The sequence below is a fragment of the Pristiophorus japonicus genome, chromosome 12 (genome assembly GCF_044704955.1).
Source record: "Pristiophorus japonicus isolate sPriJap1 chromosome 12, sPriJap1.hap1, whole genome shotgun sequence".
NCBI lineage: Eukaryota > Metazoa > Chordata > Chondrichthyes > Pristiophoridae > Pristiophorus > Pristiophorus japonicus.
In genome coordinates, this window is record NC_091988.1 from 31,533,604 (window position 1) to 31,552,929 (window position 19,326).

The window sequence follows — 19,326 nt, forward strand, 5'->3', positions numbered from 1 at the left end:
TGTTTTTTGATAGCATTTGCTTCGAAATGCAGGAATGAAAGGTCAGCCCACTGTATTCCTGATTACAGACACACAGATTAAACAGGAGGCATTCTTAGAGGATGTCGACAGTTTACTCAATACTGGTGAAGTGCCAAATCTTTTTGCAGCTGATGAGAAACTGGAGCTCATGGAGGTATGAAACATCTTTGTGTCCATATTGTGCAACAATACCTTAGTGAAAATTTAAAATGCTTGGGCTTGCACTTAAGTTGCATGATGGATGGCGTTCTGTATAATGCATAGCTGTACACAAGTTGCATTTTTTGAAGATATGAAAGTTAGAATGTTTCAGTTGTACTGAAGATTGGATGATATTTTTTCCTCCAGAATCGAGCATTTGTGCAAGTAATGAACTCATGTGTAAATTGACTCAGGAGCCCAGTCCAAAGGAAATTTTGATTAAAAAAAAATTATAATAATTTTGAAACAGTTGAAGGATGTTATACGGGGAAAGAGTAGGGGAGTGGGACTAATTGGTTAGCTCTTTCAAAGAACCGGCACAGGCACGATGGGCCAAATAGCCTCTTTTTGTGCTGTATCATTCTATGATTCCATGATGTCCTTCACCTTGAGCAGACATGGTTATAACTGCACCATAACCATTCACACAGCAGGTAAAAATGTTAAGAGTGCTGTAATTTAAAAGAGCAGCTCTGTCTTGTTTTGTTCTGATAGCTATGCCTTTAAATCAGGCATAATAACATGATCTTTTAAAAAGACAGCCTCCGCCTGTATTGTTATATATGCTGCAAAGTTTGTTATTGTCTCCGTGGTAACAGGCTTGAGAATGGGTTAAATCTTAACCCTACTCGCTCAGCAGAAACCTGGCGGGTGGGCAATTAAAATCGTCCTGGCTCTTACCTGTCCGAAAGCTGCCATGATCGCAACATCTACAATTTTAACCTGTTCTCCTGAGCAGGCAGCAAGGACATGCTCCCAGAGCCAACAGGGTCCTTCTTTACATTTGCATGTTGCAGCCCAATGACATCATTGAAACCGGACTGTAATATTAACTCAGGCCTGGAATTAAAATTGGAGCCATTTGTTATTGATCCATTTATAGATCAAACAGCCTGTTATATTTTGAATGAGGTTGGTAATTATGAATTTTTAACCAGCTAAGGAATATAAAAAGGAGCAAACTGAGAACTGTTATTTGAGTCAAACAAATTGAAATCTTCACAGATAGGCAGGTAGATTTAGTGGCATTTATTTCTGACTGGTTCAGGCTAATGAGGTCTGCTCCCATTGAGCCCGCAAACTCTGGCAGTATCAATATTGGAGGACACCATTGTGTGCAACGCTGGCTTAACCATCAAGATTGCAACCCAAGAAACTTCAGGGCCAATGTGTTTAATTAAGAAAGAAGCAACTTTTTATGATGGTGGAAGTAAATTTCAGCAGTATTTGGTGATAAGTGATTTTATTTTATTTGCATAGGGTGTCCGCACAGCAGCTCAAGCAGGAAATAAAAATGCAGACTTCAGTCCTCTAGCACTCTTTGCTTTCTTTGTGAGTCGCTGCAGAGAGAACCTGCATGTTGTGGTGGCCTTCAGCCCCATTGGAGATGCTTTCCGAAATCGTCTGAGACAGTTTCCTTCGCTCATCAACTGCTGCACTATCGACTGGTTCCAGGTGTGTTAAAGAGTTCAACTGTATGATAGTAATGTTACTCCACTATTCAAGTAGCGAGGGTGCAGAAGAGATTTGCTAGAATGGTACCAGGGATAAGGTAGAGATTGGAGAAACTGGGCTTGTTCTTCTTAGAGCAGAGAAGGTCAAGAGAGAGATGTTCAAAATCATGAACCATTTTGGTAGAGTAAATAAGGAGAAATTATTTCCAGTGGCAGCAGGGACGGTAACCAGAAGACACAGATTTAAGATGTTCTACATTGATTTTTGCCAATATTGTTGCCCATTTTATTTTCCCAAGTTCGATTTTCAGCTCCTCAAAATCAACTTTTCTCCAATCTATTACCCTGTTTTTGCAATACTTATGTTCTTCTCAATTATCATAAAGTGTATTATATTGTGGTCAGTATTGCCTCGATGTTCCCCTACTTTTATTTCTCTTATCTGCTCTGGTTCATTCCCCATTACTAGATCCAATAGCGAATCCTCCCTTGTTGGGCTTTTTATATATTGGATTAGAAAGGAGTCACATTGTAGGAACTCCCCTTTACCTACCTTTTCTGTCCAATTAAGAGCAGGGTAGTTGAAATCCTCCATGATTATTATTCGATGTTTTTTACTAATTTCCCTAATTTGTCTGCATATTTCTTCCTCCATTCATGGTGGATTGTAGACTACACCTATTAATGTAATTGATCCTTTATTATCTTTTATCTCTATCCATATGAATTCTATTTTTGTCTTGTTGATAGCTGTGTCACTTTTTTTCTACTGCCATCATGTTATCCCTAATAAGCACAGCTACTCCACCTCCCCTTTTTCCCTTCCCATCTTTTCTAAATATGCTATTCCCTGCAGTATTTAATTCCCAGTCCTGATTTTTCTGTAGCCATGTCTCAGTAATACCTACTATGTCTGGTTCCTCGCAACACATGATTGCCTCCAGTGTCCTGTTTTATTACGGACACTGTGTACATTGCTGTACAGAGTTTAACTCATTTTTAATAGGATTTCCTCTCTCTTTATGTTTAACCATCTTTTTAGACTTCTGTTCTATAACTCTCTTTATTCCCTTGTCATCAATGTCCTCTCTTACTTTATTCTTTCCTATGCTGTCTTTTCCTGTTTTGTTTATATTTAGGCTGATTACGTTTCTTGTAGATCCCTCGCCCCATCTTAATAGTTTAAAAGATCATCATGGATGTGTGTGGCAAGATCATCATACATGTGTGCGGTAAATTCCATGGCAGCTGCCATGATTCTTTCTTCATGCGCCAGTCCACCCTCCCTCAGCTCTTCACATTTCCAAACAGACTTTCTGGCTGGCTGCTTGGAGACAAGGGCTATCTACTGAAGTTATGGCTCATGACACCCTTAAGCAGGCCAAGTACGGAGGCCAAGGAGATATATAATGAAAGCCACATGTCCACCAGATGAGTCATAGAGCAAACAATAGGCATGCTGAAAATGCGCTTCAGATGTCTTGACAGACCTGAAGGAGCTCATCAGTATGCATCAGCCAGGGTCTCCAGAATCATTGTCGTCTGCTGCGCGCTGCACAACAGCGAGGATTAGTGCTGCATGAGGAGTAAGTCTCTGAGCACAAGCCTCTTCGGAGGAGGAGCAGAAGGAACATGGGGTCCAGATGCCAGCAGCGCCTGAGCACATTGCTGCCTGGGAGGCCAGTGATGGCCTCATCATGGTCAAATTTAGTTAACGTCCTGCATTACACCCATATATGGCTGCTAAATGCCGTGCCAAGTCCCCACCTCACTGCCCTCCCCTGCCATCACCCCCACCAACAACAACAACTTGCATTTATATAGTGCCTTTAAAGTAGTAAATCCTCCCAAGGCTCTTCATAGGAGTATTATAAGGCACAACATTTGATACAGAGCCACATAAAGAGAAATTAGGGTAGATGACCAAAAGCTTTGACAAAGAAGTAGGTTTTGAATGAACATGCCGATCCTGTCTCTAAGCTACACTCAAGTCTATCACTATCTGAGCTGGTGGCTGCGAGTATCAGATCGAGTGATGGTGTTTCTTCTTTATCATCACTCTCCACTCCCTCATATTCTTGTACCACTGGCTGGGCAGTTGGATTTCTTGGGTCTCTGAAATGAGAAAGGGTAGGGTTGTGGAGAGGGGAGGGAGAATGCAAGAAGTGCATGCTTACAGCAAGTGCAGCTTGTAAATGAGAAGAGGTTGTGGGATGAGGGGGAAATGGGATGTGAGAAGGAGAACAACATATGAGGATACCGGCATCTTGCATTCTTTTAGCCCGCCACTGGCCACGGGCTCACATGGTGTCCCTCCCAAGAATGGGCAGCACTGTCTCCTCCATGGGAGTGAAGTTTTGCAGGTCCTGCTGGTGATGGTTGTAAGCTACCTTTTCCTACAAGAGAAAGGGAAGTGTGTCAGTGAGTGTGGTGCAAAGTGTTTAGGTGATATGCCTGTCATGGTTGAATAGCTGACATTGTTTGCAAGCTGTGAGGTGTGGGTGTGAAATTTACAGCATCGTAAGTGTGTGAGGGTGAGGTGAAGTTATGAATGTGAGGTATGAGTTGTATTTGGTAGAGATTGTTGCTAGGTGAGTGATGGGGGTCTGGTACATTGAGCAGTGGTGCAGATGGTGGGATATGGCATGTGAAGATGAATTCACTGACCATGACCATTTGTGTGAGGACATTAAAACTTCTTTCTGCACTGCATCCACATCCACGGGGCTAGTCTTTTACACAATTGGTGTTCACCACATTGACTATCTGCTCCCACAGCCCTTTGGATTGTTGCCTGGAGGACCTCCTGGGCCCCTCTCTCCTCTGGTTGACCTGCTGCACCAAGTCCTCCAGTGCTACATGAGAGAACCTAGGCACATGCTCTCTACCCTGTTGTGACAATTTTTCTTTTCTCCTCCTCTCACTGTCTTCCCCATCAAGTTCAGTGAGTTGCTGCTCGTAGAATGCACCTCCCCTTTAAGAGGTGCAGGCTGCCTTCAAGTAGTGCAGGTTAGCTTTAAGTGGCGCTAGCCCCACATGAACTTGGAGGCCCCCTGCTGAGCATTCAGCCACTCAGCAGTGCTTATGGAAATGAGCAGTCAGCATGAAGTTCGCATGCTGCCTGCATTCCTCATAACGGGCGGGGGTTGATTGCACATAAGGCTCTGGTGTTTGATGTTACAAAGAAATAGGGATGTAGAACAATAACAGTGACATTATTTGTTCTTCAGGAAAAGTCTTGGTGATGAATTTCCATTTTGGAAGTAAATCACCATTTCGTTATTGTTGCTGAGTCAAAATCCTGGAATTCCCTACTTAACACCATGGTGGGAGCAACATCAGCGTAAAGACTGCAATAGTTCAAGAGAAGGGCCACCAACCTAGAAAATAGGAATGGACAATAAATATGGCTTTGCCAGTGTCGCCCATCTCCCGAAAATAACTTTTTAAAAATCCTTACAGAAAGGAAAATTAGGCAACCTCCCATGTATCTTATTCCATCCAGCTCAGAAGGAGCATTGTCAGAACCCTGGGCTGGAGAGCAATGTTCCCCATAAAAAAAATTTTGGGGCCGCACGCACTGCCCCTTTAATGGGCTGCGCGACCCAATCAAATGTCCACGCATGCGTGTTTTTGTTCCCAATTTAAAAGCCTTTTCATTAGCTCTGTTGGGCCACTGGAATGCTGCGCGTCCGCATAGCTTAAAGGGAATTTTGGTGGAAAACAATGTTTAAGTTGTAGAGACTTAAACAGAGAAGACAATAATAAACTGGAATTTCCTGGATTGCACTTGCGCACAAATTATGCTTAAATTTACGCTGGTTTCTGCACCGATCTTGCCGAAAGGAACTTGTGCGCAAACTTTCTGTAGAGCTCATTTTCCTCTGCTGGAATGTAAAAAGATAGACACTCCATTGGGCAAAGTTTATCTTTTGTGATCATTTACATACTGGCTGATCTTGTTTTAATATTTGTCGAAGTTATCTCGAGGATGTCTAATGTGCCATGTTCACAGAACATTTTACCCGATTAGGATGCAAATTAACACCGCAGAATTTCCATTTGTTTCATGCTGGTTTTTACATTCCAGCAGAGGAATATCGCACATAACTGAATCACACTCGGTTTTACGCCAAGATATCACTACACGCAAATTTCCTTAATCATTTGCACCGCTTCTGAGATACGTCCACCGAAACCTTCTGCTCATCTTCATAGTTCATATGAGTTTCCTACATTTACGCCAGTAATCCATTGGCATAGATTTATGTCTGAAAATTTAGGTGCAGCAGGACCCGAAATCGCCTAATATCGCGTAACTGGAGGAATAACTGCATTTCGCAGGACTGACGCTTACATTTCTTTTTAGGAAAGAAACACTTTTAGAACTACTGATCTTGCTTCCTCAAAAATATCATTTTTATTTCCTTCAACATAAAAGAGATTCAAATACTTTTTCAATTTTCTCTCCAGTGCGTCATCAACTTATTTAAATGAACATTTAACCTGAATACAAAAATCGCAAGACCCATGGAAATTTATTAAAGCGCGTGTGTAATTTAAAAAAAAAACCTGCGCTATTGAAGTTTCATTCCACCTTCCTTCATTCATTATTAATTGACTTGCTGAAACAACGATTGATGTATTGGGTTGGAGAGATTTTGCGAGTATACATGAAAATAAATAAATACGGGTCCAGTTCAGCAAAGGTGATTACATGTAATCATGTGATCCACAGTTGTAGCTACTATTCAAATCAGATTTTCTAAAAATTCACCGTTGGGCTTCTTGAAGTCCTGAAGAATTAATTTGCATTCTAATTTCTGTATTCTAAATGGCTGGACAGGAGCTAATCAAAACTGTCGGACAACATTTTTACATTATTGCATATTTCTTTAAATAATTAAATTAAACTTTTTTCTTCACTAATCTAAGGGAAGATTTGCGTGTAGTGATGTTTTGGCGTAAAACCTAGTGTGAATCAGTTATGTGCGATATTCCTTAGGGGACTAATCAGCGCAACTCCACTCTTCTGTCGTAGTTACGCCAAAAAACGAATTATGGGACAACATATTTTAAAGTTAATGGGATAGGGGTTTACAATATTGCAACACAATTAGGGCTGACGTATATCTGTAGGCTTTGGAGGTTTACTAGCAACTGCAGACCAAAAACGTAACAATTGAATATTTATGATCATTATACACTTCAAAATCCAGAAATATTGTATATTTCCTATTGTTACAGCATTGCTTTCCTGGTAAAGGCAAATAGGAATTCTTCCTGAATAAAATATTGTTTTTTTTCGGCAGCCATGGCCTGAGGATGCACTTGAACGAGTTGCTAACTCCTTTCTAGAAACCCTGGATTTGACACAATTTGAACGTATAGAAGTTGTTCCTATTTGTAAATTCTTCCACACAACTGTTCTTGAAATGTCAAAGAAGTGAGTCTGCATGATTAGATGCTATTTTTGATATTCTACTTACTTGTAACCTGTTCACAAAATTCTACATACTTTCATATTTAAGATTTAAAAAAACAAATGCGCAAGGGCCTGGACATTGCAGTGGGAGGCTTGCCACAAGCGTACGACTCCGAACCGAAACAATCATACGATCTTACCTGGTGTCTCCGGAGCTTCGGACTGTTCTGGTCCTGGACCTGCAGGCATACACCTAAGTAAAGGCCCACAGACCCCAGGAGTGTGTGTGGTTCGCAAGCGTCCCTGGGATCATGTGGGCCGGGCCAAGCAATCAAAAAGGGGGATTCCTATAATGCTTATGCGAATTCCATTTCCGTACAGAATCCCCATGAACATAATAGAAATCACATAATAAATAAAATTTCACATCACTTAAAAATAAATAATCACATGTTCAAAATTAATTAAAAGACCCTTTAATTAAACATTTAAAATAAAAATTTAATTTTTTGAAAAATAAATGTAAACATTTTAAAAAGGAAGAAAATGCACCTAAATTAATTTTAAATGTATGTGTATGTTTAAATCATTAAAATATATATATTTTAATATTTATTTTAAAACTTACGCAGGTAAAAGAAGGCCTTATGCCTGCTTTTACCAGGAATAAGGGTTTTGTGGGCATTTGTTGGGTAGTAATAGAAACATAGAAAATAGGTGCAGGAGTAGGCCATTCGGCCCTTCGAGCCTGCACCGCCATTCAATAAGATCATGGCTGATCATTCCCTCAGTACCCCTGTCCTGCTTTCTCTCCATACCCCTTGATCCCTTTAGCCGTAAGGGCCATATCTAACTCCCTCTTGAATATATCCAATGAACTGGTATCAACAACTCTCTGCGGCGAGGAATTCCACAGGTTAACAACTCTCTGAATGAAGAAGTTTCTCCTCATCTCAGTCCTAAATGGCCTACTCTTATCCTAAGACTATGTCCCCTGGTTGTGAACTTCCCCAACATCGGGAACATTCTTCCCGCATCTAACCTGTCCAGTCCCGTCAGAATCTTATATGTATCCATGATTGATAGCACTCACAGCTCTCCATTTGTGATACCACCCCTCACCATCTGACTAAGAGCCAGTCACTAAGTTGATTTCCAAGATTTGCAGTCCATCGGCATTATGGGTACAGAGTGGCATTGGTGCATTCTGGATATCTAATAACTAGTTCAGCTTTTTCATGTGTATATGTGTATATATATATATATCATATAGTAGTTGGGCAAATAACCCAACTATGCACCAGCGAAAGTGAATTTGTAGCGGATGTGGTCGATCTGTCCAGTGGAACTTGACAGATCACAGGTTCCGGGTTTTCCCACATCCGGAAACCTGGAACGGGACCATTCTGAAGGTTTTCGAAGTTGGAAGCACCGTAATATCAGGGCAATTAAATTTTTTAGAGTTGAAAGCTTCAGTTTTTCACACATCCGGCAGACCATGGGCGGCGAACATTGCCCGTAGACTTTCTACCGTGGCAGAGGGTGTGCTTGAATTTAAAATGTCACACTCAATCCATTTGGAGTTAGGCGTCTACTACAATCAAAAACATTTTTCCCATGAAAGGACCTGCGTAGTCCACATGGATGCGTGACCATGGCTTGGCGGGCCAGGACCAGGGGCTAAGGGGGGCTTCCCTGGGTGCGTTGCCCAGCTGAGCACACGTGTTGCACCTGCGAACACAAAGTTCCAGGTCTGCATCTATCCCTGGCCACCAAACGTATGACCTGGCAATTGCCTTCATCATGACAATGCCCGGGTGCTCATTGTGAAGTTCTCTGATAAACACCTCTCTGCCCATCTGGGGCATGACTACTCGGTTTCCCCACAGTAGGCAATCGGCCTGAATCGAGAGTTCATCCTTGCGCCTATGAAACAGTTTAAATTCCTCAGGGCCTGCCCTGTACGTGGCTGCCCAGTTCCCATTCAGGTCACATTTCTTAACTAAAGATAGCAGCGGGTCTTTATTTGTCCAGACTTTAATCTGACGGGCTGTCACAGGTGAGCCTTTGCTTTCGAAAGCTTCAACGGCCGTGACCATCTCAGCATCATGCTCAGTTGCCCCCTCGGTGGCTAGTGGGAGCCTGCTGAGTTCATCGGCGCAGTTTTCAGTGCCCTGTCTGTGCCGAATTGTGTAGCCATAGGCAGCTAACGTAAGTGCCCACCTCTGTATGCGGGCCGATGCTTTCGCATTTATGGCCTTGTTGTCGGCCAAAAGGGATGTTAGGGGTTTGTGATCTGTCTCCAGCTCAAATTTCCTGCCAAAACAGGTACTGGAGCATTTTTTTTACTGCATATACACATGCTAGCGCTTCCTTTTCAACCATCCCGTAGCCCCTTTCTGCCTGGGACAGACTTCTGGAGGCATAAGCTACCGGCTGTAACTGACCATTGGCAGTCACATGCTGCAACACACACCCGACCCCATAGGACGACGCATCGCACGTTAAAACAAGTTTCTTACACGGGTCATATAACGTTAACAGTTTGTTGGAGCATAACAAATTGCGTGCTCTATCAAAAGACCTTTCCTGGCTGTCCTCCCAGACCCAATCGCAACCTTTGCATAGGAGCACGTGTAGTGGCTCTAACAACGTGCTAAATTTGGGAAGAAAGTTACCAAAATAGTTCAGGAGCCCCAGGAACGAATGCAGCTCTGTTGTGTTATGGGGTCTGGGTGTTCTCTGGATCGCTTCAGTTTTGGTCGCAGTAGGTCTGATCCCGTCTGCTGCTACTCTCCTGCCCAGAAATTCTACCTCTGGAGCTAAGAAGACGCATTTCACCTTTTTCAGTCGCAGCCCTACCCGGTCCAGTCTGCATAGCACCTCCTCCAGGTTGTGGAGGTGTTCTTCAGTATCACGACCAGTGATGAGGATGTCGTCTTGAAAAACTACTGTCCTTGGAATCGACTTGAGGAGGCTTTCCATATTTCGCTGAAAGATCGCAGCGGCCGAACGAATCCCAAACAGACATCTGTTATACTCAAACAACCCCTTGTGTGTCGTGATGGTGGTCAGCTTCTTCGACTCACTCGCCAGCTCCTGGGTCATGTAAGCTGAGGTCAAATCCAATTTTGAAAAAAGTTTGCACCGGATAGCGTCGCAAAGAGGTCCTCCGCACTCAGTAGCGGGTATTGGTCTTGGAGTGACACCCGATTGATGGTGGTCTTGTAATCGCCACATATCCTGACCGACCCATCCGCCTTGAGCACCGGCACGATCGGGTTCGCCTAGTCACTGATTTCGACTGGCGAGATGATGCCTTCCCTCAGCAGGCGATCCAATTCGCATTCTATCTTTTCCCGCATCACGTACAGCACCGCTCTGGTCTTGTGGTATACTGGCCTGGCGTCCGGGTTTATGTGAGTCACTACCTTCGCCCCCATGAAAGTGCCGAGGCCGGGTTGAAATAATGAGTCAAATTTGTCCAGGACCTGTGAGCCATGATACTCGCTCCACAGAAGAAATTGCATTGACATCGCCCCATTTCCAGTTCATGATAGCAAGTCAACTCCTCCCCAGTATTGCGGACCGTCCCCCGGGACAATCCAGAGTGGCACCCTGTTCTCCAAATCTTTGTGGGTCACGACTACCGTGGCGCTGCCTAGCACCGGAATGATCTCCTTTGTATATGTCCGTAGCTGTGCGTCAATCGGCAATAATTTTTGTCATGTATCTCACACTACTGTACATAACTATCTTACCATGCTATACATGACTGTAACTAGTTATGACCTGTAACCACAAGCACACCTTACCACCAGGAGTGCACTTGCAGGAGACACTGCATACCTGTTCCACACAGGTATATAAAGGCAGGTCTCAGGCAAGTGTGGCATTCGAGAGCTGTGAAATAAAGGTGCAGGTCCTGAGTAACCTTGACTTCAGCATGTGCCTCGTGTAAGTCTGTACTGCAGGGTCAGGACTTTACAGAGGGGATGAGTTACGGGATCACAGAATCCACAGAATGACTACCAACGGCTCAGATGAGAAATACAATGCTAGAGATAATTGGGAGGACTTTATAGAAAGGCTCCAGCAAAGCTTTGTAACCAAAGACTGGTTGGGTGATGATAAGACAGACAAGAGAAGAGCCCATCTCTTGACCAGCTCTGGCTCGAAAACATACGCCTTAATGAAGGACCTGCTGGCACCCGAGAAACCAGCAAGCAAGTCGTTTGAAGAGTTGAGCACACTGGTGAGAGACCACCTGAAGCCATCGAGCAGCCTACACATGGCCAGACACAGGTTCGACAACTGCAGACGCTGTGTGGGCCAGAGCATACCCGACTTCGTGGTGGAACTTCGGAGGCTGGTGAGTTTATGTGAGTTCTCCGATGAACTAAGGAGAGAAGTACTGAGAGACTTTTTTATTGAAGGAATAGGCCACGCAGGCATATTCTGAAAGCTCATAGAGACCAAGAACTTGACCCTAGAGGCAGCAGCACTGGTCGCACAGACATTCTTGGCAGGAGAAGAAGAAACGAGGTTGATCTATACTGCGGGTACGACAACTAACGAAACATCGGAACAAAGGGTTCACAGCGTGAAACAAGCCGCTACCCCCACACACAGACAAAGGCAGGACAGCAGGCCTTCAACAGCAGGTAGTGGCGCCAGAAGCCATCAAGGGCCACATGAACGGCCGTTCACACTTCATCAACCCACAATGCGAGCAATCAGCTACAGACTGAGAGAAGCTCAAGAGAGATCAGCCAGACGCAACTCATCCTTCAGAAACAATGGAAGCGGTCTGTGCTGGAGGTGTGGGGGAAGGCACTCAAGGGGGTGTCGATTTCAGCACGCAGTTTGCAGAAACTGCAACTATACAGGGCATCTGGCCCGCATGTGCAGAAAAACAGCAGCTCGGCTGGTATACGAATCGGAAGGATCGGAAAGCGGACCAGAAAACGGTGGGGACAGTGCCCGGGACACCAAGGTACAGCGGGTCAACACGATCAATGGCCACTGTTCTTACAACAAGACGCCTCCAATAATGATGAGGGTCCTACTCAACGGGATACCTGTCAATATGGAACTGGACATGGGAGCGAGTCAATCTCTCATGAGCGTCCAACAATTTGAACAGCTGTGGCAGCACAAAAGCAACAGACCAAAACTCACAAGGATCGACACCAAACTAAGGACCTATACCAAAGAAATCGTCCCAGTCCTCGGCAGCGCCATGCTCTCAGTCACACACGAAGAGACGGTGAACTGACTTCCCCTGTGGATTGTCCCCGGAGATCTCCTAGCACTGTTGGGGAGAAGCTGGTTGGCAAAACTAAATTGGAAATGGGATGATGTTCATGCCATGTCGTCAGAAGAACGGACCTCCTGCTCAACAGTTCTAAGTCAATTTGAACATCTCTTTCAGCCAGGTGTGGGCACCTTCAAAGGGGCTAAAGTTAAAATCTAGATCACACAGGATGCCACACCGGTCCATCACAAGTCTAGAGCTGTGCCTTATGTGATGAGGGAAAAGATTAAACATGAACTGGACAGGCTTCTGCGGGAAGGCATTATCTCACCCGTGGAATTTAGCGACTGGGCAAGTCCCATCGTCCCCGTCATGAAGCCTGATAGATCCGTACGAATCTGTGGGGATTACAAATCTACCATAAACAGAGTCTCCCTACAGGACCAATACCCGCTGCCCAGAGCGAAGGACCTATTTGCCACATTGGCTGGAGGAAAACTTTTCTCGAAACTAGATCTCACATCTGTGTATATGACGCAAGAACTGACCGAAGAGTCTAAGCTACTCACCACCATCAACACACATCGAGGCCTTTTCATGTACAATCGATGCCCATTCGGCATCAGGTCGGCAGCTGCTATATTCCAGCGCAACATGGAGAGTCTGCTCAAGTCCATCCCGGGGACAGTTGTGTTTCAAGACGACATACTCATCACGGGCAGGGACACTGACTCCATCTCCGCAATTTGGAGGAAGTACTAAAGCAATTGGATCGGGTAGGCCTAAAAGTTAAGAAATCCAAGTGTCTGTCTCTCGTGCCCGAGGTTGAATTTTTGGGCAGAAGGATTGCCGCTGATGGAATCAGCCCAACAGAATCCAAAACCGAAGCAATTCGTCTGGCACCCAGGCCCTGGAATGTCTCGGAACTGCGCGCCTTTCTCGGGCTACTCAGTTACTTTGGGAACTTTATGCAGAACTTGAGCACATTGCTGGAGCCTCTCCAATATGCTATTTAGAAAGGGGTGCGATTGGTTTTGGGGGGACGCCCAAGAACGCGCCTTCAATAAGGCACGCAACCTTCTATGTTCCAACAGTGTTTTAGCTTTCTTTGACCTAGATAAAAAGCTAGTTCTCACATGTGATACGTCAGTGTACGGGGTCGGGTGCATTTTACAGCATGTCAATGATGCGGGTAAATTACAACCCATTGCTTATGCCTCCAGGTCACTTTCGCGAGCGGAGCGCGGGTATGGTATGGTGGAGAAGGAGGCGCTCGCGTGCGTGTACGGTGTCAAAAAGATGCACCAATACCTTTTCGGGGCCAAGTTCGCGTTAGAAACCGACCACAAACCCCTCACATCCCTGCTATCCAAGAGCAAGGCAATAAACGGCAACGCCTCGGCGCGCATTCAACGCTGGGCACTCATGCTGGCGTCTTACGATTACACAATAAGGCACAGACAACTGTGCCGATGCGCTTAGCAGGCTACCCCTGGCGACCACGGAAGGGTCCGATGAACAGGAGTGTGAGATGGTCATGGCAATCAATGCCTTTGAGTCCACAGGTTCGCCCATGACGGCTCGCCAAATCAGAGCCTGGACGACCAGCGACCCTGCGTTATCCTAAGTCAAAAGATGTGTTTTAACTGGTGACTGGGCAGAGGCTCGCAATGCCTGCCCTGAGGAGATCAAATCTTTCCATAGGCACATGCATGAACTATCACTACAGGCAGACTGCCTGATGTGGGGCAGCCGAGTAGTTATGCCTTTGTGAGGCAGAGAGGCGTTTGTCCGGGAGCTCCACCGCGAGCACCCGGGGATTATTCTTATGAAGGCCATAGCCAGATCCCACATCTGGTGGCCTGGCATTGACGTGGACTTGGAGCTCTGCGTCCGGCGGTGCACTATTTGTGCCCAACTCAATAATGCCGCCAGGGAGGCCCCCCTGAGCCCCTGGCCCTAGCCCACCAAACCGTGGTCGCGAGTGCATGTAGACTATGCGGGCCCATTCATGGGCAAAATATTCCTCGTAGTCGTCGAAGCATTTTCAAAGTGGATCGAATGCACCATTTTAAACTTGAGCACCACCTCCACCACTGTGGAGAGCCTTAGAACCATGTTTGCAACGCACGGAATTCCTGACATCTTGGTCAGTGATAATGGTCCGTGCTTCACCAGCGCGGAATTTCAAGATTTTATAGTTGACCACGGCATAAATCACGTTAAGGCGGCACCATTCAAGCCGGCCTCCAATGGCCAGGCGGAGCGAGCAATGCAGATCATTAAACAAGGCATGCTTAAAATCCAAGGTCCCACGCTTCAGAGCCGCCTGTCGCGACTGCTGCTGGCATACAGATCTTGTCCACATTGACTGGGGTTCCTCCTGCGCAAATACTGATGAAACGGACCTTAAAGACTAGGCTCTCGTTGATCCTCCCAGACATGCATGAAATTGTTGAGGCAAAGCGCCGGAAGCTAACTGAGTACCATGACCGAAATTCGAGGGGGAGATGGAATGAGATAGGGGACAAAGTGTTTGTGCTAAACTATGGCAGGGGTCCAAAATGGCTTGCAGGAACAGTAACAGGCAAGAAGGAAACAGGCTACTTGTTGTACAAATGGACAATGGCCAAACCTGCCGGAGGCATGTTGACGAAGTAAAAAGTAGATTCACCAACAACACTGCAGAACCAGAGGTAGACTACAATGTGGAACTCACACCACATCTGGTGGACAGACAGAGGGAACAACCTGAGGAAAGGGCAGTCTCAACAGACAGCCCAGGCGAGATACCAACAATCATACTGAACGAAACAGACAGCCCAGACGAGATACCAGCAATCCCACCGAAAGAAAAACAGGCACCAAGGCAAACAACTGAACCACAACTAAGACGCTCCACGCGAGAGCGTAGACCACCTGAGAGACTGAATCTATAAAGACAATAAGACCTTGGGGGAGGGTGATGTCATGTATCTTACACTACTGTACACAACTGTATTTTACCATGCTATACATGACTGTAACTAGTTATGACCTGTAACCACAAGCATACCTTACCACCAGGGGTGCACTTGCAGGAGACACTGCATACCTGTTCCACACAGGTATATAAAGGCAGATCTCAGGCAAGTGTGGCATTCGAGAGCTGTGAAATTAAAGGTGCAGGTCCTGAGTGACCTTGACATCAGCATGTGCCTCGTGTAAGTCTGTACTGCAGGATCAGGACTTTACAATTTTGGCCTCCTGGCCTTGGACACCCACAACCTTTCAAACTGTTTGATACTCATCAGGGACTGGCTGGCCTCCGTGTCTAGCTCCATTAATACTGGGAGGCCATTGAGGAGCACTTTCATCATTATCAGGCGTCCTGGTATATGAACATAGAAACATAGAAAATAGGTGCAGGAGTAGGCCATTTGGCCCTTCGAGCCTGCACCGCCATTCAATGAGTTCATTGCTGAACATGCAACTTCAGTACCCCATTCCTGCTTTCTCGCCATACCCCTTGATCCCCCTAGTATGCATCAGGATGAACTGTATATGTGCTACACATGAACTCGCTGAACTTCAGCTTCCAGCGATTTCCCCCAGTATTCATTTGGCCTTGTAGGGCTTACATCGGGCCCTTCCTCCTCGTACATCAACCTGGCTGCAGGCTTCCTGCACATACCTGCCAAGTGACCGCTGACGTTGCAGTTTCTGCAGGTATATTGCTGATACCTGCAAGCTCTGGCTAGGTGTTTGCCTCCACACCTCCAGCATGAGCTGGAGGCCCCGTTGTTGGAAACAAAAGGTCCATTACCACTCGATCATCTCTGACTACCTCTGTAACTGTCCTTAAGCGTACCATTAACAGATGTTGATGGCCCCATTACTGGCCGCATTGTCCATTGTGATGGCATGAATCGCCGTTCAGCTAGCCATTGTCTCTGTTGAATTCCCCCTTTGGGTTCGACTACATGTCCGATTGCCCTTGTCTGCCTAGAGAACTGTGTGCCACGTTATCAATGTTGACTCCCTGGTCGTTTGCCGCATTTGAGCCAAGATTTTTGTCATAGATCATTCTGGTCTCTTCCTCCCCTGAGATAAATGTCTGGACAATCAGAGTCGCCGCTTCCAAGGTTATGTCTTTGGTCTCAATCAGTTTCCTGAAAACCCTAGCGTGCCCGATGCCCTCAATAAAAAAAAGTCTCGCAGCATCTCCGCTCTGCATGCATCTGGGAACTTACATAGGCTCGCCAGTTGCTGGAGATCTGCCACGAAGTCTGGAACGCTTTGCCCTTCTCGCCGCCGGTGCGTGTAAAACCGGTGTCTCGCCATGTGCATGCTGCTCACCGGTTTAAGGTGTTCCTCTATCAACTTACTGAGCTTTTCGAATGTCTTGGCCGCCGGCTTCTCTGGCGCTAGAAGGTCCTTCATCAAGGAGTACGTCCTGGATCCACAAACCGTCAGGAGATGAGCTTTGCGTTTGTCGGCCGAATCCTGTCCCAACCATTCCTTAGTGACAAAACTTTGCTGTAGGCTCTCAATAACGCCATCCCAATCATCACCAACACAGTACCTCTCTTCTGTGCTGCTCGTGACCATGCTCGCGTGGTTTAAATCCCAGTTTCTCGTCGCCAATGATATGTCCTTACTATACAGTATAAATGCACACGAGGCCCATACTTGAGAGAAGGTCACTCTGTGATCAGTCACCTTTATTACCAAGACCTCAAGTGATGAAGGTGGGTGGAGCTTCCCCTTTTATACCTGAAAATCCAGGTTAGGAGTGTCTCCCACAAGTTCACCTCCTTGTGGTCAATGTTCTCAAGGTGTACAACTTAGGTCAGCTTATACATGGGTTACAATGATCGTTGAATACATGACGATGGGCAGGCTTTGTAATTAGAGTTGGTTTGTGTGTTGAGCATGAGAAAAAGGATTTGCTAAAACCCAAATTGTAACATCTAATCTAATCCAACTCTAGAATATGGCAGTGTACAATTCCCTTGGGGAGGGCATCTCACACCACTTTGGCTTGAGTGTAAGTCCAGTGTGGTGTGAAGTTTGGTTTAAAACTTTCCAACTTGCTTTTATGTTCTAGGAAAGGATGTTTTAAAAATGTAGTGATAGGGAGCAGAACTCATTGGTCACAGTGTGATTCATTTATAACGAGGATCTTACCAACTGCAAATTAAACTCTGCATGTCTTGGACTGCAGTTTTGAGATTTTCTAAAAGATCAAAATAATAAGAACATAAGAACATAGGAATAGGAGCAAGAGTTGGCCATACAGTCTCTCGAGCCTGCTGTGCCATTTAATACGACCATGGCTGATCTGATTACGGACTCAGCTCCACTTCCCTGCCTGCTCTCCATAATCCCTTATTCCCTTATCGTTTAAGAAACTGTTTATTTCTGCCTTAAATTTATTCCATGTCCCAGCTTCCACACCTCTCTGAGGCAGCGAATTCCACAGATCCACAACACTCAGAAGAAATTTCTCCTCATCTCAGTTTTAAATGGGCGGCCCCTTATTCTAAGATTATGCCCTCTAGCTCTAGTCTCCTCTATCAGTGCAACCATCCTCTCTGCATCCACCTTGTCAAGCCACCTCATAATCTTATACGATTCGATAAAATCACCTCTCATTCTTCTGAACTCCAATAAGTAGAGGCCCAACCTACTCAACCTTTCCTCATAAGTCAACCCCCTCATCTCTGGAATCAACCTTGTGAACCTTCTCTGAACTGCCTCCAAACAAGTATATCCTTTCGTAAATATGGAAACTAAAACTGCACGCAGTATTCCAGGTGTGGCCCCGCCAATGCCCTGTACAACTGTAGCAAGACTTCCCTTCTTTTATACTCCATCTCCTTTGCAATAAAGGCCAATATTCCATTGGCCTTCCTTATCACTTGCTGTACCTGCATGCCATCATTTTGTGTTTCATGCACAAGTACCCCCAGGTCCTGCTGTACTGCACACTTTGCAATCTTTCTCTATTTAAATAATAACTTGCTCTTTGATTTTTTTCTGCCAAAGTACATGACCTCACACTTTCCAACATTATACTCCATCTGCCAAATTTTTGCCCTGTCGCTTAACCTGTCTATGTCCTTTTGCAGATTTTTTGTGTTCTCCTCACACATTGCTTTTCCTCCCATCTTTGTATTGTCGGCAAACTTGGCTACGTTACACTCAATCCCTTCTTCCAAGTCATTAATATAGATTGTAAATAGTTGGTGTCCCAGCACTGATCCCTGTGGTACCCCACTAGTTACTGATTACCAACCAGAGAATGAACCATTTATCCCGACTCTGTTTTCTGTTAGTTAGCCAATCCTCTATGCATGTTAATATATTACCCCCAACCCCGTGAACCTTTATCTTGTGCAGTAACCTCGTTGCTTAGTCCTCATTATGTCTGATGAATTTTGTTTTAAGAATTTGACACCAATGGGAAGCCTCACAATATTTATTTGTTTAAGGTTTCTTCACGAGTTAAACCGTCACAATTACGTCACTCCCACATCCTACCTGGAGCTTATTGCTGCTTTCCGTCAGCTTTTAACACAGAAACGTGGTACAGTGACAAAAGCTAAAAAGAGATACACAAATGGATTAGATAAGCTGGCTTTTGCTGAGTCACAGGTAAGTGAATAAACAATAAATAAAATACTTGTAAAATCTTACATCCTTTATAGTTGTCATTTGAATTTGAAATTAATCTGTAGTTTTGTATCCTCTCTACTATTCAGCTACTGTCTTAATAAAAATACAAGTTTCACTGAGACTGAGAGGCTTTTATAAAATCATCAGAAGAGTAATACTGTATGTGATTAATTGGAAGTTTTAATAAGGCAATTAGTTGGCAGTTGGAACCAAAATTAAAGCCCAATCTATTTGTAAGTCTAACAAACAGACTAGGGTGTTGGTCTTATACTGCAGAATTTCATTATTGAAAACTCTCATTATAAACT

The 19,326-nt window shown here is 45.0% G+C and overlaps 1 protein-coding gene across 2 annotated transcripts in view; it reads left to right on the plus strand.

The window, feature by feature from the left end:
• dnah12 (dynein, axonemal, heavy chain 12) overlaps positions 1-19,326 on the plus strand; it is a 393,315-nt gene that overhangs the window by 256,740 nt on the left and 117,249 nt on the right. For both annotated transcript variants that reach the window (XM_070895275.1, XM_070895274.1), the window contains 4 exons: positions 14-175; positions 1,483-1,677; positions 6,989-7,122; positions 18,835-18,997. In XM_070895275.1, coding sequence (XP_070751376.1) covers positions 14-175; positions 1,483-1,677; positions 6,989-7,122; positions 18,835-18,997 — 654 coding nt within the window. The remainder of the gene's footprint in view (positions 1-13; positions 176-1,482; positions 1,678-6,988; positions 7,123-18,834; positions 18,998-19,326) is intronic.